A 17,089-nucleotide genomic window follows, 5' to 3' on the forward strand; every position below is an offset into this window, starting at 1 on the left:
AGCTTGAAAAGATGGTTTAAAATACAACAAAATTAACTATAACACACTAAAAGTTAAAACTTAATATTTTTTTTTTTTTTAGATCAAAGCCTAGTGGGTAGCACTTTGGGCAATCAACCGAAAGGTTGAGAGTTCGAGTCCCAGCTCTGCCATTCAGTCACTGTTATGCCCTTGAGCAAAGCCCTTAACCCTCTTATCTCCAGGGACGCTGTACAATGGCTGACCCTGTGCTCTGACCCAAGCTTCCACACAAGCTGGGATTTGCAAAGAAATAATTTTGTTGTACTGTACATCTGTATATATATATATATGACAAATAAAGGCATTGTACAAATGAAAACTCATTCCCAGAGAGTGCTACCTAGGAAAAAACAGTCAACCCTAAATGTGAGGTACACAGATTTTTTTTACACAAGTACACATTAAATATGGGGACGTAGGGGGTAGGGGCAATGCCAGTGTATTACCAGAAAGATAATAATAATAATAATAATAATACTCGCATTATTATTCAGCAATAACATGAGGAAGCCGTAGCCTAGTGGTTAAGGTACTGGACTAGTAATCAGAAGGTCACTGGTTCAAGCCCCACCACTGCCAGGTTGCTACTGTTGGGCCCCTGAGCAAGGCCCTTAACCCTCAATTGCTCAAACTGTATACTGTAACTGTAATGTAAGTCGCTTTGGATAAAGGCATCTGCTAAATGCAGAAAATGTAAATAACATTAAATGAATAATAACCTTATAGATACAGTCCACTACTACTCAATGTTAGAACACTCAATAGTAGAACTGTATAGGAAGTGAATGCCCACAAATTCTTTTGCTTGTAGTATGGCACAGGGTTGTCAGAAAACCTTAAGAATGTGAATCGTTCTCCTATTCTCAGACTTCTCAGACTAAATCGATGCCAAAACTTACATCAAAACATAAATTCTTTATGATTTTTTTGCTAGGATGTGTATTATGAGCAATATTATTTTTCAAAGCACCCAAAGAAGAATCCAATTTTGTGGTGAAAGCCTTTAGAAAGTTTCCAGCATTATTTAAATATGCAATTTTTTTTGGTTTAAGTGTCACTGAAGACATGCTGGTATGAAAGCAACTGATGAGGAGTGACTCATTTGGATCAGCCAGTCCTGAGGAAGCCTGATGGCGAATAGAATTCTGTCAGTGCATGTGCTCCACTATCCTCTGCTATTAAACTGTGGAAACTGATAACAAGTGATAGCCGGCTCCACCTTGCTTCACTTTTCATCAAGCACAAGCTATTCAAGTGTGTGTGTTTCACCCTTCGAGGGCAAATGATTGCAAGAGACTACAAATTCATGCAGGCCTGAGGAAAGACAATATAGACGCTGCAGAAGACACATTTTCATATTTCCAATACAGCCTCGGGTCCATCCTCCAAATGTCTATTGTTATGCACATAAGAATCATTATTGTGGAGCTTGAGATAAAATGCTATTTGAGGTGCTTTGAAGAAGTGTACATTATAGACAATATGTGCACAGCCTATCATATAAGGATTTTAAAGCTTACCCATATAGTATGCAGAAGCACAGAGGATTTAGACGCTTTCAACATTTATGGTTCTATAAACACATTAAATATCAAAGTCTTCTTTCAGAGTTGCCCACGCAAAAAAACAGTGTGGCGAATGCTTCTCATTAAAGATTTACCCCTAAGCTGTGCCAAACAACAGCACATTGCCATTTAAAATCCTACAACAGCAGAGTTTTCATGATACGTCATCCTGACTGATGATTTCATTCAATGTTAAAAGTCTCTATACTGAAGAAAGCATCATAACAAACATTACTATACTCTTCAACAATTTCTAGTGACAACCATTCATCCATGTACCTCTGATCAAATTACAGAAACACTGCAGCTGAGTATAGAAATGATAACAGGTACATAAGAATGCAGACACACATTTCATAATGAAGAACTCCAATTATTTATAACATTAAATGAATAATAATTTTATAGATACAGTGAATAACTTTTAATTCAATTAAATTTTTTGTATGTATGATTTGTGTATATCCTGTTTATTCAAATTATCCCTGCTGAGTTTGGTTCCTCTCAAGGTTTCTCTCTGTATTTTTTTTTTAAATGCATTTAATGCACAAAGCTAACCCACGCCCCTCCGACACGTGGGCAGCATGCCGTATGCATTTTATCACCTGCACTTTGACGAGTGCAGTGCAGCTCAGCGTTGTGTACGGAGAGACACACCCTGAGAGCACTCTTTTCTCATTTCTGTTCAGGCAACATCAATCAGCCAGCAGAGGTCGTAATTGCACCAGTCATGGGAGAGAGACCCCATCCGGCTTAGGCCCGCCCATATCTGAACAACAGGTCAATCGTTGTTCATGTGGCTGCTCAGCCTTAGCCGGTAGGCAGAGCTGAGATTCGATACGATGTATCCAGCGGTTCCAGCGTGTGTTTTTACCGCTGCGCCACCTGAGCGGCTTTCTCTCTGTATCTTTAAGGAAGTTTTTCATTGCCACTGTCGTCCTCAACTTGCTTAACAAGGGGTTTTTTGTCTGTCGGTCCTGGATTCTGTAAAGTTGCTTTGACACAATGTCCATTGTAAAAAGCGCTATACAAATAAATTTGACTTGACTTGACATTTTGCCAGGTAACTCAAACTGGTTTTTTTTAAGCAAGATGGACAAGCACCACGTACAGGTTGTATTTCTGCCTTTGATAAAGGTTACACGACTCTGACCAGAAAATAGTGGTTAGTCAAAATGATTAAAAAAGTAACACAAAATTAATATCACACTTTAAAGTAACATTTATTAAAATGTCAGTTGTAATATTGTTGTTGTAGTTGCTGTCGTGTATTCAGCTTTTAAACACAGTAAAATAAATATTTATACATTTTCTCTTTGTGACTTTAAAGCTCTTTTTTAATCAATAAGTAAAATATAGCACATCAAAGCAAATGCACAATGTCATAGCAACTGCCTTTCTTATGTCAATGGTTTATTTATTTATTTATTAGGATTTTAACTTCATGTTTTACACACTTTGGGTACATTTATGACAGAAACGATAAGATTCATCAGTTCACAAGTTTAATGCCGAACACAGTCATGGACAATTTTGTATCTCCAGTTCACCTCACTTGCATGTCTTTGGACTGTGAGAGGAAACCGGAGCACCTGGAGGAAACTCACGCAGACAAGGGGAGAACATGCAAACTCCACCCAGGACCCAGACCGCCCCACTTGGGGATTGAACCCAGGACCTTCTTGCTGTGAGGCAACAGTGTTACCCACTGAGCCACCGTGCCTACCCGTCCATGGTTTAAGATCATATTTACTGTTAGAGCATGGGATATTAAATCTTGTATTCATCTAATTTAAAGCATCCTGTCCTCTGATCCGCTCAACAAAAGCTACTCATTTGAATGCAGACCTTGAATCGCTCCGGTCTATAAAATCCCCTAGTCATAAAACAGGATAATAATAGATAAACAGCTTTAATGCCAGCACTCACATTAATAATTTTCATTACTAACCGACTCATGTAGACTCAGGGCTAGACATAGTTAGCTTTTGGTGCCTGATTGATGTGTCATTAAATGTGTTTTCCCATTTGCCTTTATTCCATTAATCCCATTAGCTCTGTATGTTCGTGACAGTTTTATTAACAATATAAGCAAAAAAAAATACACTGTTAAGATTTAACGTTTAGGATTTAAAATTGCTTGTCTTTTTTGGCTGCTTTTCACAGAGTGTATGTTACCATATATGGCAACCCTGATGATACTGTTTTATTATTATTAACTGCTGTAGAGACGATACTTACTTAATGAAATTGTAGACTATGTAAAACAGTTTTAATATTGTCAGTTTTTAAATAACCAGGAACAACAGTGGACCACAAAAATAAAAACTGGAGTTTGTTTTTTTTCAACTCTGTGCCTCATGCAGAGCGCAATTAGAAGACGGTTCCAGGTGCAATTTGTGTTCTGATACAGAGCCTCACTAAATTAACCCCTAATGACAATGGGAGTGTAAATGGCAGTTTTCAGATTAAACAGATGTTTACTAATTCCTGTAGCCTTTACATCTTTACCCTGAAGGTTTACCATTATGTGACAACTTGTCAGTGATAGGATTTAAACCAAAGGGGTGTCTGCTTACTTTTGGCCATAGAGTTTATCATTTAAAATGAATGAACATTTTCTCCTTGCTGAAGTATTAAAAACATATAAATTGTTTCCTAACATATGAATCATTGATGTTTCCATTGTAAGTCTTTGAATGTGGTTTTTATTACATCACTGAAAACATGTCATTGCATTGCATAAATAAAAATAATTCTAATTATTAGTCTAGGTTTATATCATAGTATTTATTTTAGATCAGCGGTCCCCACCGTTTTTTGCAGCACAGACCGGTTTCATATAAGAAATAATTTCATGGACCGGCGGGGGCGAGAGGGTTTAAAGTAGAATAACTACAGAATGGAAAATCAGTGTGAATCCTAAGCTTTTTTTCGATGCAACAAGACGCTGCTCCCACCTAGTTGTGATTAGAGACAATAACACCCGAAAAATAAAAAATTTAAGTGCTCTTGTAGAAATATCTAATTGTTTATTCTTTCTGTGCGGCCTGGTAATAAATGACCTGGAGGTTGGGGACCACTGTTTTAGATAGTTTATACATGCCTGTGTCCAACACTGAATAGTAGTTTAGGCCCTCAATTTTTATTTACATGTAAATGGACTCGGTGACTCTGTGCAGTAGGGCTGCACATTTGAATTATTTATTTAATAATTATTTATTTATTAAGTTTAGTAAAGACTTGTTAATGAACTAATTTTTGGTATTGTACTAACTGCAGTGCATTATGTGACTAATTACGCGTGGCTCATATAATTTTGCAGTCTAAAACCTGATGGGAGTGTAAATAAAGACTTCACTGATCAGACAGGTAATTACAAAGATTTGCTTATGCCAACAGTAGTCAACATTGCATTCTGTAGTGACATACATTGTTTTTGGTTTAAGTGTCTACAATTTGACACGGAATGGATGTTGTCACAGTACGTGCTAAAAAAATCATTATTTTTGCTCTTTGGTTCCAGCTGGGAACATACGTTTACTTGTTACAAGTTTACATTTAAAATTTAAAAGAGCATGTCAGTTTATGTGATCAAGAATGTATCTTGATTTTACACACCCTATTTCTGGAAAAAAATGTAAAATGTCAACATTTATCTAACTGACAAAGGACTAAAAAATGACAATGTTTTCACTGACCAACTTAATTGTATTTTGTAAAAATAACCACATTTTTAAAATGATGCCTGCAACAAATTTAAAAAAGATGAGACAGAGGCAAGTTACATCACATTTCTTATTAATGACACTTTTTACACATTTAGAAACTGAGTATGCTAATTGATTGCCATTTTGCCCATTCTTGCTTGATACAAGCTGCTTAACAGTTCATGTTTATCATTTTCTGATTTTCCTTTTCATAATGCGTCTTACATTTTCAATATGAGATTGAACTGGACTGCAGGCAGGCCAGTCAAGTACATGCACGCTGTGTCCACATAGTAGTGGGTTATGGTATTAGATATCTCACAGATAGGAAAGTTTCACATTTTTAAAATCAAGAATTAGATCATTTTTCATATCAGCATGAAAAGTAAGACAAATTTTACTTTGCTTTCTATTTATTAATACTTTAAAACGTTAAGAAAAGTTGAAGCATGGAACTTTTGCTCATAGTCTTAAATAAAAACAATATTTAAGATGTTAATAGCTGTTTAATAAAATAATTAAAATAAAATACTCATTTGTTGTTTAGTTAAGTTGTTGCTGTGTCCTGGCTCCCAGTTCCGTCCCTGACATACTACAGTGACGCCACTTTAAATGTGTGTTCATTCTCACTGTCATATTGCTTTCTTGTGCCACAGTGCCTACATATTGTAACATCTTTTTCCATTACCCGTATTCCACCATCAGTATATCTTACAGGGAAGCCAAAATACTCTCTTTGATTAAAACGATGCAGGAGGCTTTTCAAGTTCTTCCTCTCATCTAGCAGCCATGACTGTCACTGCTAACATATTAGAACATGCTCCGTTCCCATGACACACAGTGGCTTTATCTGTATCTGTATCTTTTATTTTCTGCCATAAGAGTTTTACTCTACATTACAATTTTTTATTTTATTTAATCATAACAGCCAAAACTATCAGTCAGTGGAAGTTGAAGCTTCACAGAACCTGTATTGGTGTCTGTTTTGATTCTGATTTCACATTGGTCAGGCTTTAAGTTTAACTGGACATACTAACAAAAAATTCTAATATGGTTTGAAGTGGAGAAATTACTAACAAGAATTGTTTGCTCTAGTGGAAAAGTACAGGCTGATGCGACCGTTAATCTTATGACATCTTTACGATACCATTGTGAGGTCGAGCAGGGTGTTCTTACAAGACAAGGTGACCCAGAGAAAATGCACCCTGTCTGAGGGAAAGCTAGTTCAAACCATTTCCAATTAGTATTGGGGTACCATGGAAGAAGTGGACTGTCTGTATGCATGCCATGTGCCAATGTGACTCTTGGTTCGATGCTTTATTTTCACTGAACCCACTGCAGTGTGAATAAACCTTCCTTGCTTAATCCAGTCTTCGGGTATACTTTGTCTTTTTTTAAAGGTTTTTCCACCACATGTTTTAAAAGATATCATAGTGGAGCAGCAGGTGGTGTGGGTACCACACAGCCACATGAGCCCTGGGGACATGGGTTTTATCCTCACATCCATCACTGTCTGTGAGGATTTTATTTTTCCACATGACAACTTTTTCAAAACTTGCCAAAGGGTAAACTAGCTATTTTAATTGCTGCTAGGTGTGGAAGAAAGAGTAAATGTGTGAGCATACGTGGCCAGAATTGGCACCCTGTCCAGAAAGCCCCCCTGACTCGGAAAATGCAGCTAGTGAAAATAAATGAACAGTTAAAAAAACCTGGGCCAAATGAGCAGTTATTCTTCTAACAAGCAGTGTGCATTAAGTAGCTGTGGTCTAACCACAGCATCAGGAAATTTCATTTAGAGTTTACCACAGACCACTGAGCTGGTAAATGCAATTCCTTTTTTTTTATAAAGGACATTTTACCTGACAACAGAAATATTATCACTGATAATTGTTTTCAAAAAGCTTTGCTGATCTAGTATTCCTTCTACTCCTTACACAATTAATCTACAGATTAAAGGTCTCTGCTTGAGTAAATGTAGACTATGAGTGCATAATTCGAAGAAGTCATTCGGATTGAGTGACGAAACGTATCTCTACAACAAACTTGTGTCCATATGAACTGATTCAACTTTGTGGAGTGCATAATTTTCTACAGATTACAAAAAAATTAAAAATAATGTGACTTTACCACAGCTTGAGAGAAAATAAGAAGAAAAAATGACTGCTGAACTGTAAATTGTGAACTAAAAACAGGGACAACATAAGGGACCTCTGAATGATTTAAGACACCCAGAGCTGGACAAGTACCTTGTAACATTTGTCTTGAAGCTGAGACTGAGTGGAATTGGTTCCATGATTCACAGTCTTTTTTTCTGGTTGAAGGCTGTACAGACTTTTTACAGACTGCGAGTTAGGCACAGTGGGAACTTACAGTATATAGCCCTTTCTGACCAAAGTTCCAGTTTGCAAACCTAATTTTGAACTGTTTGGTGCAGTAAATAGGTTTCATATGTTCATTCTGGAACCAAAGAGTGAAAAAGTAGGTTTTTCAGCATGAACCCTGATGACATACAGTGTATCACAAAAGTGAGTACACCCCTCACATTTCTGCAAATATTTCATTATATCTTTTCATGGGACAACACTATAGACATGAAACTTGGATATAACTTAGAGTAGTCAGTGTACAACTTGAATAGCAGTGTAGATTTACTGTCTTCTGAAAATAACTCAACACACAGCTATTAATGTCTAAATGGCTGGCAACATAAGTGAGTACACCCCACAGTGAACATGTCCAAATTGTGCCCAAAGTGTCAATATTTTGTGTGACCACCATTATTATCCAGCACTGCCTTAACCCTCCTGGGCATGGAATTCACCAGAGCTGCACAGGTTGCTACTGGAATCCTCTTCCACTCCTCCATGATGACATCACGGAGCTGGTGGATGTTAGACACCTTGAACTCCTCCACCTTCCACTTGAGGATGCGCCACAGGTGCTCAATTGGGTTTAGTCCATCACCTTTACCTTCAGCTTCCTCAGCAAGGCAGTTGTCATCTTGGAGGTTGTGTTTGGGGTCGTTATCCTGTTGGAAAACTGCCATGAGGCCCAGTTTTTGAAGGGAGGGGATCATGCTCTGTTTCAGAATGTCACAGTACATGTTGGAATTCATGTTTCCCTCAATGAACTGCAGCTCCCCAGTGCCAGCAACACTCATGCAGCCCAAGACCATGATGCTACCACCACCATGCTTGACTGTAGGCAAGATACAGTTGTCTTGGTACTTCTCACCAGGGCGCCGCCACACATGTTGGACACCATCTGAGCCAAACAAGTTTATCTTGGTCTCGTCAGACCACAGGGCATTCCAGTAATCCATGTTCTTGGACTGCTTGTCTTCAGCAAACTGTTTGCGGGCTTTCTTGTGCGTCAGCTTCCTTCTGGGATGACGACCATGCAGACCGAGTTGATGCAGTGTGCGGCGTATGGTCTGAGCACTGACAGGCTGACCTCCCACGTCTTCAACCTCTGCAGCAATGCTGGCAGCACTCATGTGTCTATTTTTTAAAGCCAACCTCTGGATATGACGCCGAACACGTGGACTCAACTTCTTTGGTCGACCCTGGCGAAGCCTGTTCCGAGTGGAACCTGTCCTGGAAAACCGCTGTATGACCTTGGCCACCATGCTGTAGCTCAGTTTCAGGGTGTTAGCAATCTTCTTATAGCCCAGGCCATCTTTGTGGAGAGCAACAATTCTATTTCTCACATCCTCAGAGAGTTCTTTGCCATGAGGTGCCATGTTGACTATCCAGTGGCCAGTATGAGAGAATTGTACCCAAAACACCAAATTTAACAGCCCTGCTCCCCATTTACACCTGGGACCTTGACACATGACACCAGGGAGGGACAACGACACATTTGAGCACAATTTGGACATGTTCACTGTGGGGTGTACTCACTTATGTTGCCAGCTATTTAGACATTAATGGCTGTGTGTTGAGTTATTTTCAGAAGACAGTAAATCTACACTGCTATACAAGTTGTACACTGACTACTCTAAGTTATATCCAAGTTTCATGTCTATAGTGTTGTCCCATGAAAAGATATAATGAAATATTTGCAGAAATGAGGGGTGTACTCACTTTTGTGATACACTGTATACACCGATTAGCCATAACATTAAAACCACCTCCTTGTTTCTACACTCACTGTCCAATTTATTAGCTCCACTTACCACATAGAAGCACTTTGTAGTTCTACAATTACTGACTGTAGTCCATCTGTTTCTCTGCATGCTTTGTTAGCCCCCTTTCATGCTGTTCTTCAATGACCAGGACCCCCACAGGACCACTAAAGAGCAGGTATTATTTGGGTGGTGGATCATTCTCAGCACTGCAGTGACACTGACATGGTGGTGGTGTGTTAGTGTGTGTTGTGCTGGTATGAGTGGATAAGACACAGCAGCACTGATGGAGTTTTTAAACACCTCACTGTCACTGCTGGACTGAGAATAGTCCACCAACCAAAAATATCCAGCCAACAGCACCTTGTGGGCAGTGTCCTGTGACCACTGGTGAAGGTCTAGAAGATGACCAACTCAAACAGCAGCAATAGATGAGCAATCATCTCTGACTTTACATCTACAAGGTGGAACAACTAGGTAGAAGTGTCTAATAGAGTGGACAGTGAGTGGACACGGTATTTAAAAACTCCAGCAGTGCTGCTGTGCCTGATCCACTCATACCATAAAATGGACAGTGAGTGTAGAAACAAGGAGGTGGTTTTAATGTTATGGCTGATTAGTGTATGGGTGTGTCAAGTTGTATAGGAAAGAGAACATCTTTTGATTACAATTAGTTGATCCATACTTACATTTTGGATGAAAACAAATACACAGTTGAGTCACATTATTATGACCATCAGCTAATACAAAATAACCGCCGTGTTCAGCACGGTCAGCAGCTAGTGAATCAGTGAGGTCCTGGTAGCTTGTCACAGGTATCTGGAGCCATGCTGACTGCAGTGCAACCCACAGCTGCTGGATGCTCAATTGAGTTCCAGTCTGGGAAATTAGGGGGTCAGGGTAGTACTTGGAAGTCTTGGTCATGCTCTTTCAACCAATGTTGGACATTTCTAGCCATGTGACATGTCGCATTGTCATGCTGGAAGATCCCATCCACCCCTGGGAAGACAATTTTACCCATCTTACCCATGACAGCAAAGAGGGATATATGTTCAGACAGCCTATTGCACACCATATATACACACCAAGCCAGCTCATGAAACATGACTTTCTTCATCCTTGGCTGCAATAAAAATGTCGGTCAGTTCTCTAAATAGCACCAAAGTTCAAAGAAGCCTGATCACAAAAGGGCTTACAGAAAAACAGCTATTGCAATTTTCTTTAAATGTGTGGTGTAACTATTTCGTACACAATCACTACAGAGAATCTAAGCAAATACGCTGAAATGTATGGTCCTTCACACAACTAAATTTGAATAGAACTTTGGTTAAAGCATCAGACTATCAGCAGCAGACTAAACAACATCTAAAATATTTATACAAAATATATAAAAATAGCAGGTAGTAATAATAATGCAATACGGGATGCACCAGTCTAATAAAGCAAGGGTCAGGAAGTCCTGTCCCTGAGGTACAATGTTCAGCCCAGGTAATTCTCCTCTTAAACACAACTGATTCAGCTTATCAGGTAATTACCAGGTTTAGTAGCTGTATTAGAAGAGGTAAATCACCAAATGGTGCTGAATATTGTCCTCCAGGGCCAAAGTTGTGCACCCCAGCAATAAAACATTACAGATTCGAGGTCAGTAATGGCCTGAACTTTTAGATTGGTTTCAGATCAGATTTGACCTTTTTAAAAATTCTATTCACTTGCTGACTGATAAGAAACAGATCATCTGTGTAAACTTTGATAAGGCAAGTCAGCAAACAGGCCAAAACAAAGCCTGTGACACTTTTCTGCAGAGTCAGCACAGTTTCTCTGAGGATGTTAATATGAAATATTAACAGTATGGGATGCAGATACACTCTTGATGCAGCGGTAAAAGTTTGTAAGGATTTGAGATGATAGATGGTCTTTCTTCAGTCTTCTCAAGAAGTAAAGATGCTGCTGTGCCTTTCTAACCAGGCAGGAGGTGTTGATGGTCCAGGAAAGATCCTCAGAGATGTAGATACCCAAACCCCTGAACCTGGAGACCTGCCCTACCTCAGCAGCACTGATATGGGCAGGAGAGTGTGTGCAGCATTGGTTATCTGGAAGACCACAGTGAGCTTGTTGGTTTTCTCTGTGTTCAGGTTGCTGAAGGAAAAGGTTGTTGGAGGACCTCCTCCCTGTAGGCCGATTCACTACAGTCACTGTCACTGATGTGGCCGAACATTGTGATGTAGTCTGCAAACTTGATGATGATGTTGAATTTATGCAGCGGCACACAGTCATGGATAAACAAGGAAAAGAGCAGTGGCCTTACATGCAGCCCTGTGGAACGCCTGTGGTACGAGTAAGGCTGGAAGACTCCTGACTACCCAACCTTACAGACTGGGGTTTGTTTGTGGAAGTGCTGATTCCCAGGTGATTCCTAGGTCACTGAGCTTGGTCACCAGCCTGGTGGGGGTAACTGTGTTGAAGGCGGAGCTGAAGTCAATAACAGCATCTGAATGTAAGAGCTGTTATCGACTAGGTGAGGTAACAAAAGGTAGGGCATCTTTTGGTGATCTGTTTAGCCGGTACACAAACTGGTGGGGATCCAGTGATGGTGGAAGCATCACTTTTCAGTCGACTAAGAACCAGTTTCTGGCATAAGCTTTGGCACTGGAATGATGGTGAATGTCTTCAGCATGTGGAACAGTAGCCAGTAACAAATTGAAGATGTCACTGAAGACCTAGGCTTACTGTACAGCACACGCTCTGAGGATACGTTTGGGGATGCCATCAAGGCTGGCAGCTTTACGTGCATTCAGTCTGCTCAGCACTGAACACACAGCTGTTGAGAGTATAAGGGGGTTGAAGTCCTTACGTAGGCCACTCTGTGTAGTGTATTGTCCATTGCTGTGATTAAAAAAACTGAGAACCTATTAAATTCATCTGGGAGGATGCCCTTCCACATGCTGCGGGGGTCAGAATTGTGGAAGTGCTCCTCGACAGACAGTTTGTAGGTGTATGTAGGAAGGCTGCCAACTGAATCTGAAAGTGTGAAGCAACGCAATTCAAATAAGTGCATGTGTGCACGTGCACACACACAGGGGACTGAAATAACAGACAATAACCGCAACAGTATTACAAACAAAACTATGTCTTACATGCATTTTAAAGTTCTGCTGTGATGTACTGTAGCTTTCAAAAAGGAATTTTACATTCAATTGCATCCATGCTCCTTTGCCCACCCTCCAGGCCTTTTACAAAACAAGAACCAGGAACGAGGCAGACAAAATAGTCACACCTGGACACACTCCTCACACCCTGGATACGAACTTTTTAACCTCCTATACCCTCTGGCAGGCGCTACAGAGCCCTACACACAAAATTAAACAGACAAGGTAACAGTTTTATTTTTCCCAAATGTCATTAATAACTACAACTGAACTGTTGTTTACATGCCACACTGCACTTTACATTATTACATATATTTTTTGTATACATGCAAAATTCTGCCTAGCACGTTAAATTCCTTGTGGTGGGCGGCACAGTGGCTCAGTGGGTAGCGCTGTCGCCTCACAACAAGAAGGTCCTGGGTTCGATTCCCAGGTGGCGCGGTGCGGGTCCTTTCAGTGTGAAGTTTGCATGTTCTCCCTGTGTCTGCATGGGTTTTTTCCGGGAGCTCCGGTTTCCTCCAGTCCAAAGACATGCAAGTGAGGTGAATTGGAGGTACAAAATTGTCGTAACCAAAGTGAAACAATGTATTTTTCAGTTGCTCTTCAATACAATTCATTATGTACAAACCCTATTTCTGGAAAGAAAGTTGGGACCTTGTAAAATGCTGTAAAATCTGTTAATTGAAAATTCTTATAAATTTTTATTTAACTAACAAAAGTACAAAAAGATTTCCAATGTTTTCACTGACCAACTTTATTTCATTCTGTAAATATTAACAAATTTAGAATTTGATGTAAGCAATACACTCATAAAATAATTGGTACAGAGGCTTGTTTACCACTGTAATACATCACCTTTACTTAATAAGTAACTAAGGATACTAATTGTTGCAGTTTTGCGAGTAAATTGGGACATCTGTCGATGTTTGCAAAGACTGAGCCTTTCACCTGTTACCATTTCACCTCCTTATTGTGAAAGACTTAAACAAGATGTAGCTTGAATATTTTATAAACGTTTGACTCTTATTTTGCCTCTGTCCCAAAATTTGTTGCAAGCATCAAATTCAAAACTTGAATATATTTACAAAAAAACACTCAAACTGCTGAGCCAAAATGTTAAAAGTTATTTCTTTTTTGTACTTTTGTCAGTTAAACAAGGATTCAAGAGAATTAACAAATTGCAGCTTTTTTGTATTTTGTAACTGAGTGAGTTGTGTTCAGCTACTGAATCACAAGGCAAAGCCCCACACCTCCAGGAATGGAACAGAACCCAGGTGCAAGATGTTTTAACTAAGGCAGAACAATACCGTGGCCAAAACAGCCACTAACAAAAAAGGGGACAGTCGCAAATAAATAAAGTGACCAAAATAACAGAAACAAAGTAATAAAAAACATTCCCCAAAAACATTCACAGCCCACAACTGACAACTGAGTGGATAGGACAGGTATAGTGCAGAACTGAGAACTGGTTGTTAGAATATAACAGAGGACCTTCTGCGACAACTCGGATCTCAAGAAAAAGGAAAGAGAAAACACTACATGCAAGCCACGGGTGGTGAAACACCCAGCGTTGTCCCAGCAAAAAGGGTTGTCAAAAAGTAATCTTTTACTTATTTTATCAATAGACATGAGTAAGACCAGCTGTTTTTAATGATGTCAGTTATTTATTTTAAGCATATAAGTATGATAAAACTGTATATTAAACATGTGAAACCTATGTTAATTTAGAAATTAAAACATGGCAGGGATCTAATTATAAAAATCTAAGCACAGATCTGGAAAAAGAACTACCCTCTACTGTTGCTTATGCAATTTTTATTCAAATACAGCCTTCTAGTTTGAAATTTCAAAATGTTAATAACTGATTAGAATGTGCTTTTTTTTTGTTTTTAAGGTAACAAATAAAATAAGTGTAAATTAAGAGTAAGCCTTCTACTCTTGCAAATTGTACCTTGTTTACTCAGAATGTTATGGGAAGGGGGTGTCAGTGGCAGAGGGGCCTGGGTTTAAGAGTCGCGTTTTTCTTCTGCTATAGAACCAGCAAAATAAGGATGGCACTACATATTAATGCCTATGATTTTAGAATAAAAATACAACAAGCTCATAGTCCACATACCTTTGACTATATAGTGTTCCTCACAGCTCAGTTCAGTCCATCATTAAAACCATGGTAACTGCCTGTGCAAAATGCAAGGTAGAAGCCCTTACTGAATAAGCATATCCTTGTTTGCAAATAGTTCCCTGATCTGATAAACAGATCTGATAAGATGACAGTGAAAAATGTTGGCTTTAGTTAGAAACAGAATATATTTATGCGTATAGCTACAAACTAGCTACAACTTTACAGAAAAAATAATAGTGCACATTACAAAGAAATATTGAATAAAAGGCTGCTTCACTTTGTCAAAAAGCTCAAAATTTGTTTTTAAGCAAAATAATCACAAAGCAAACTGCCAAGAGTAACACTGATATTGTTAAAAATGAGAAACATTTAAGATGCCTTTGAGTGGCTCAGTCATTATCCTAACATCATCAGACATCTGCAGCATGACCTTAAAATTGCTGTACATTAGAATATTGTTAAAAAAGAAAGGATCAGTATTTCTTATCATCATCTTGCTCAAGATTGATTGAAACACCTACTGCCTAATAGTTGTAATAATAGCTGAACCAAGTAATAAAAGAGAGAAATAGTTTTTTTTTTATAACACGTGAACTCTAAATGTCTCACAGTTAAAGACCAGCACTGATAGGACCAAAATTACCAGCTTCATCCTATTCAGACCTGCAATGGGTACGGCAAAAACTGGAATCACTGGGCGCAAGACAGAAACACACCCTGGAAAACACCCAATCTGCAGCAGAGCATGACAAACTCCAACACGAACTTAATGACATCTATGGGCAATTAAGACTAGTCTATTTATCTACAGGCATGTTTGAAGAGGTGACAGGGAACAAAAGTACCTGCAGCAAACCCTGTAATAAAAATCCAGCATAATTCCAGATAGTGTCAGAAGGTTAAGATGCAAACCAGGTTTTCAGGACACATATTGATGTGCAGAACCCGCACTAACAAATGGGCACAGTGTAATTGTGTATTTGTGGTAAATAATGTAGTATACAATGTTTCTGCACAGGCGGGTATATGCGTATTAAATTTAGTATTCATACAGACCTGAGTACAGATGTGCTATATTCCCACGGTTTTCATTACATATGGGTGATAATGGCACGTTGCAAACAGAAGGAGTTAGAATAAAAATGACATGTTTTAACACGTGCGCAGATTAATAGAATGCATGCGCACAGGATTTGCGTGATATCAAATCAAGGCAATAGAGATCGCTCCAAAATAACGCGCTATGGCTTTTTCTTATGTAGAAAAGACTTCAAAAATACATGCTGATATGTAAAAGTAAAGGGTTCCAGCAATAAAGAAAATGAGTAAACCAAATTCTAGATTTATATTTAAAACAATTTCTATTAGGTGTGCCAGAGCGCGCCAGTCTGTGGCAGCAGGCGCGTGCGCGTCACTCACCTGCACGACACGGTCAGCTCAACTTTCGTGGCGGGAATGGCAGCAATGAGCGGCTCCAGGTCGCCAATACTCGCGATGTTGGGGAAGCTGTTCCTAGCAGACATGGCTTCTTTGGGCACTAGCAGAGCTTTTGGTGAGGAGAGCTCGTGTCCATTCTCATCGTCCTTAATCCTCCGACTGCGCGCGCGCTACGTCACGAGAGAGAGAGAGAGAGAGAGAGAGGTCTCGTGGTCTCCGTCTAGCCTCGTTTTTCCCATACTGGTAACCCTTATACAGTATACGTCTGAACCCCATTCTACCTCATACTGGGTGGGTGTCAGCTATCCATTGTTTTGGTTTAAAACCAATTTTCTTTAAGAACTTCATCCTGGTCTGGCTCGCGGTGGGTCTGTAGCCAAACATAAGTTTAAACCTCAGCTCGCAATCTAAACTCGATTTGATGTTCAAGTTTGCTCTAGGTGTGGTCAGAGGTGTAACTAGGACATTGTCTATGGGTGAGTATTTGAATTATTTGGGTTGGCAACAACAAAAACATTTCTTTTTCTAATTAGGGTATGAAAACAATGGCATTGTTTAATTTTGAGAGGGGAGGAGGAATACAAGTACAGCATCCAATTTTGAGAGGGTCCAGGAGCACCTATCCATGCTGAAAGATTTACCTAGCTAACAAAATACAATACAGTGGTACCTTGAAACTCAATGTCAATTGGTTCTGGGAGTGGCATTGAGTTTAAAAGGTGTTGAGTTTCAAGGTATTTTTTCCCCATAAGGATGTATGGGAAACCTGTTCATGTGTTCCATGATCCCATGGAACCGCATATATTTTAGACTTGACACTTACACACTAAAAATAACACAAATATAATATAAAAACACTGAAACACAATTAAAAAAACAGTTAAAAATCAATATAAAAATACAATAAAACCTGCACTTTACCTTTACTTCCGTACCATATTCTGTTCAGTAAAAACACATTT

General features: G+C 39.2%; 1 protein-coding gene across 1 annotated transcript in view; it reads right to left on the reverse strand.

Moving 5' to 3' along the window:
* The window catches only part of cpne8 (copine VIII), a 91,239-nt gene extending 75,020 nt beyond the window's left edge, over positions 1–16,219 (reverse strand). Inside the window, exon 1 of the mRNA XM_063001864.1 lies at positions 16,110–16,219. Coding sequence (XP_062857934.1) covers positions 16,110–16,213 — 104 coding nt within the window. The 5' untranslated portion in view covers positions 16,214–16,219. The remainder of the gene's footprint in view (positions 1–16,109) is intronic.
* Between the last annotated feature and the right edge of the window lie 870 nt (positions 16,220–17,089).

The sequence above is a fragment of the Trichomycterus rosablanca genome, chromosome 1 (assembly GCF_030014385.1).
Source record: "Trichomycterus rosablanca isolate fTriRos1 chromosome 1, fTriRos1.hap1, whole genome shotgun sequence".
NCBI lineage: Eukaryota > Metazoa > Chordata > Actinopteri > Siluriformes > Trichomycteridae > Trichomycterus > Trichomycterus rosablanca.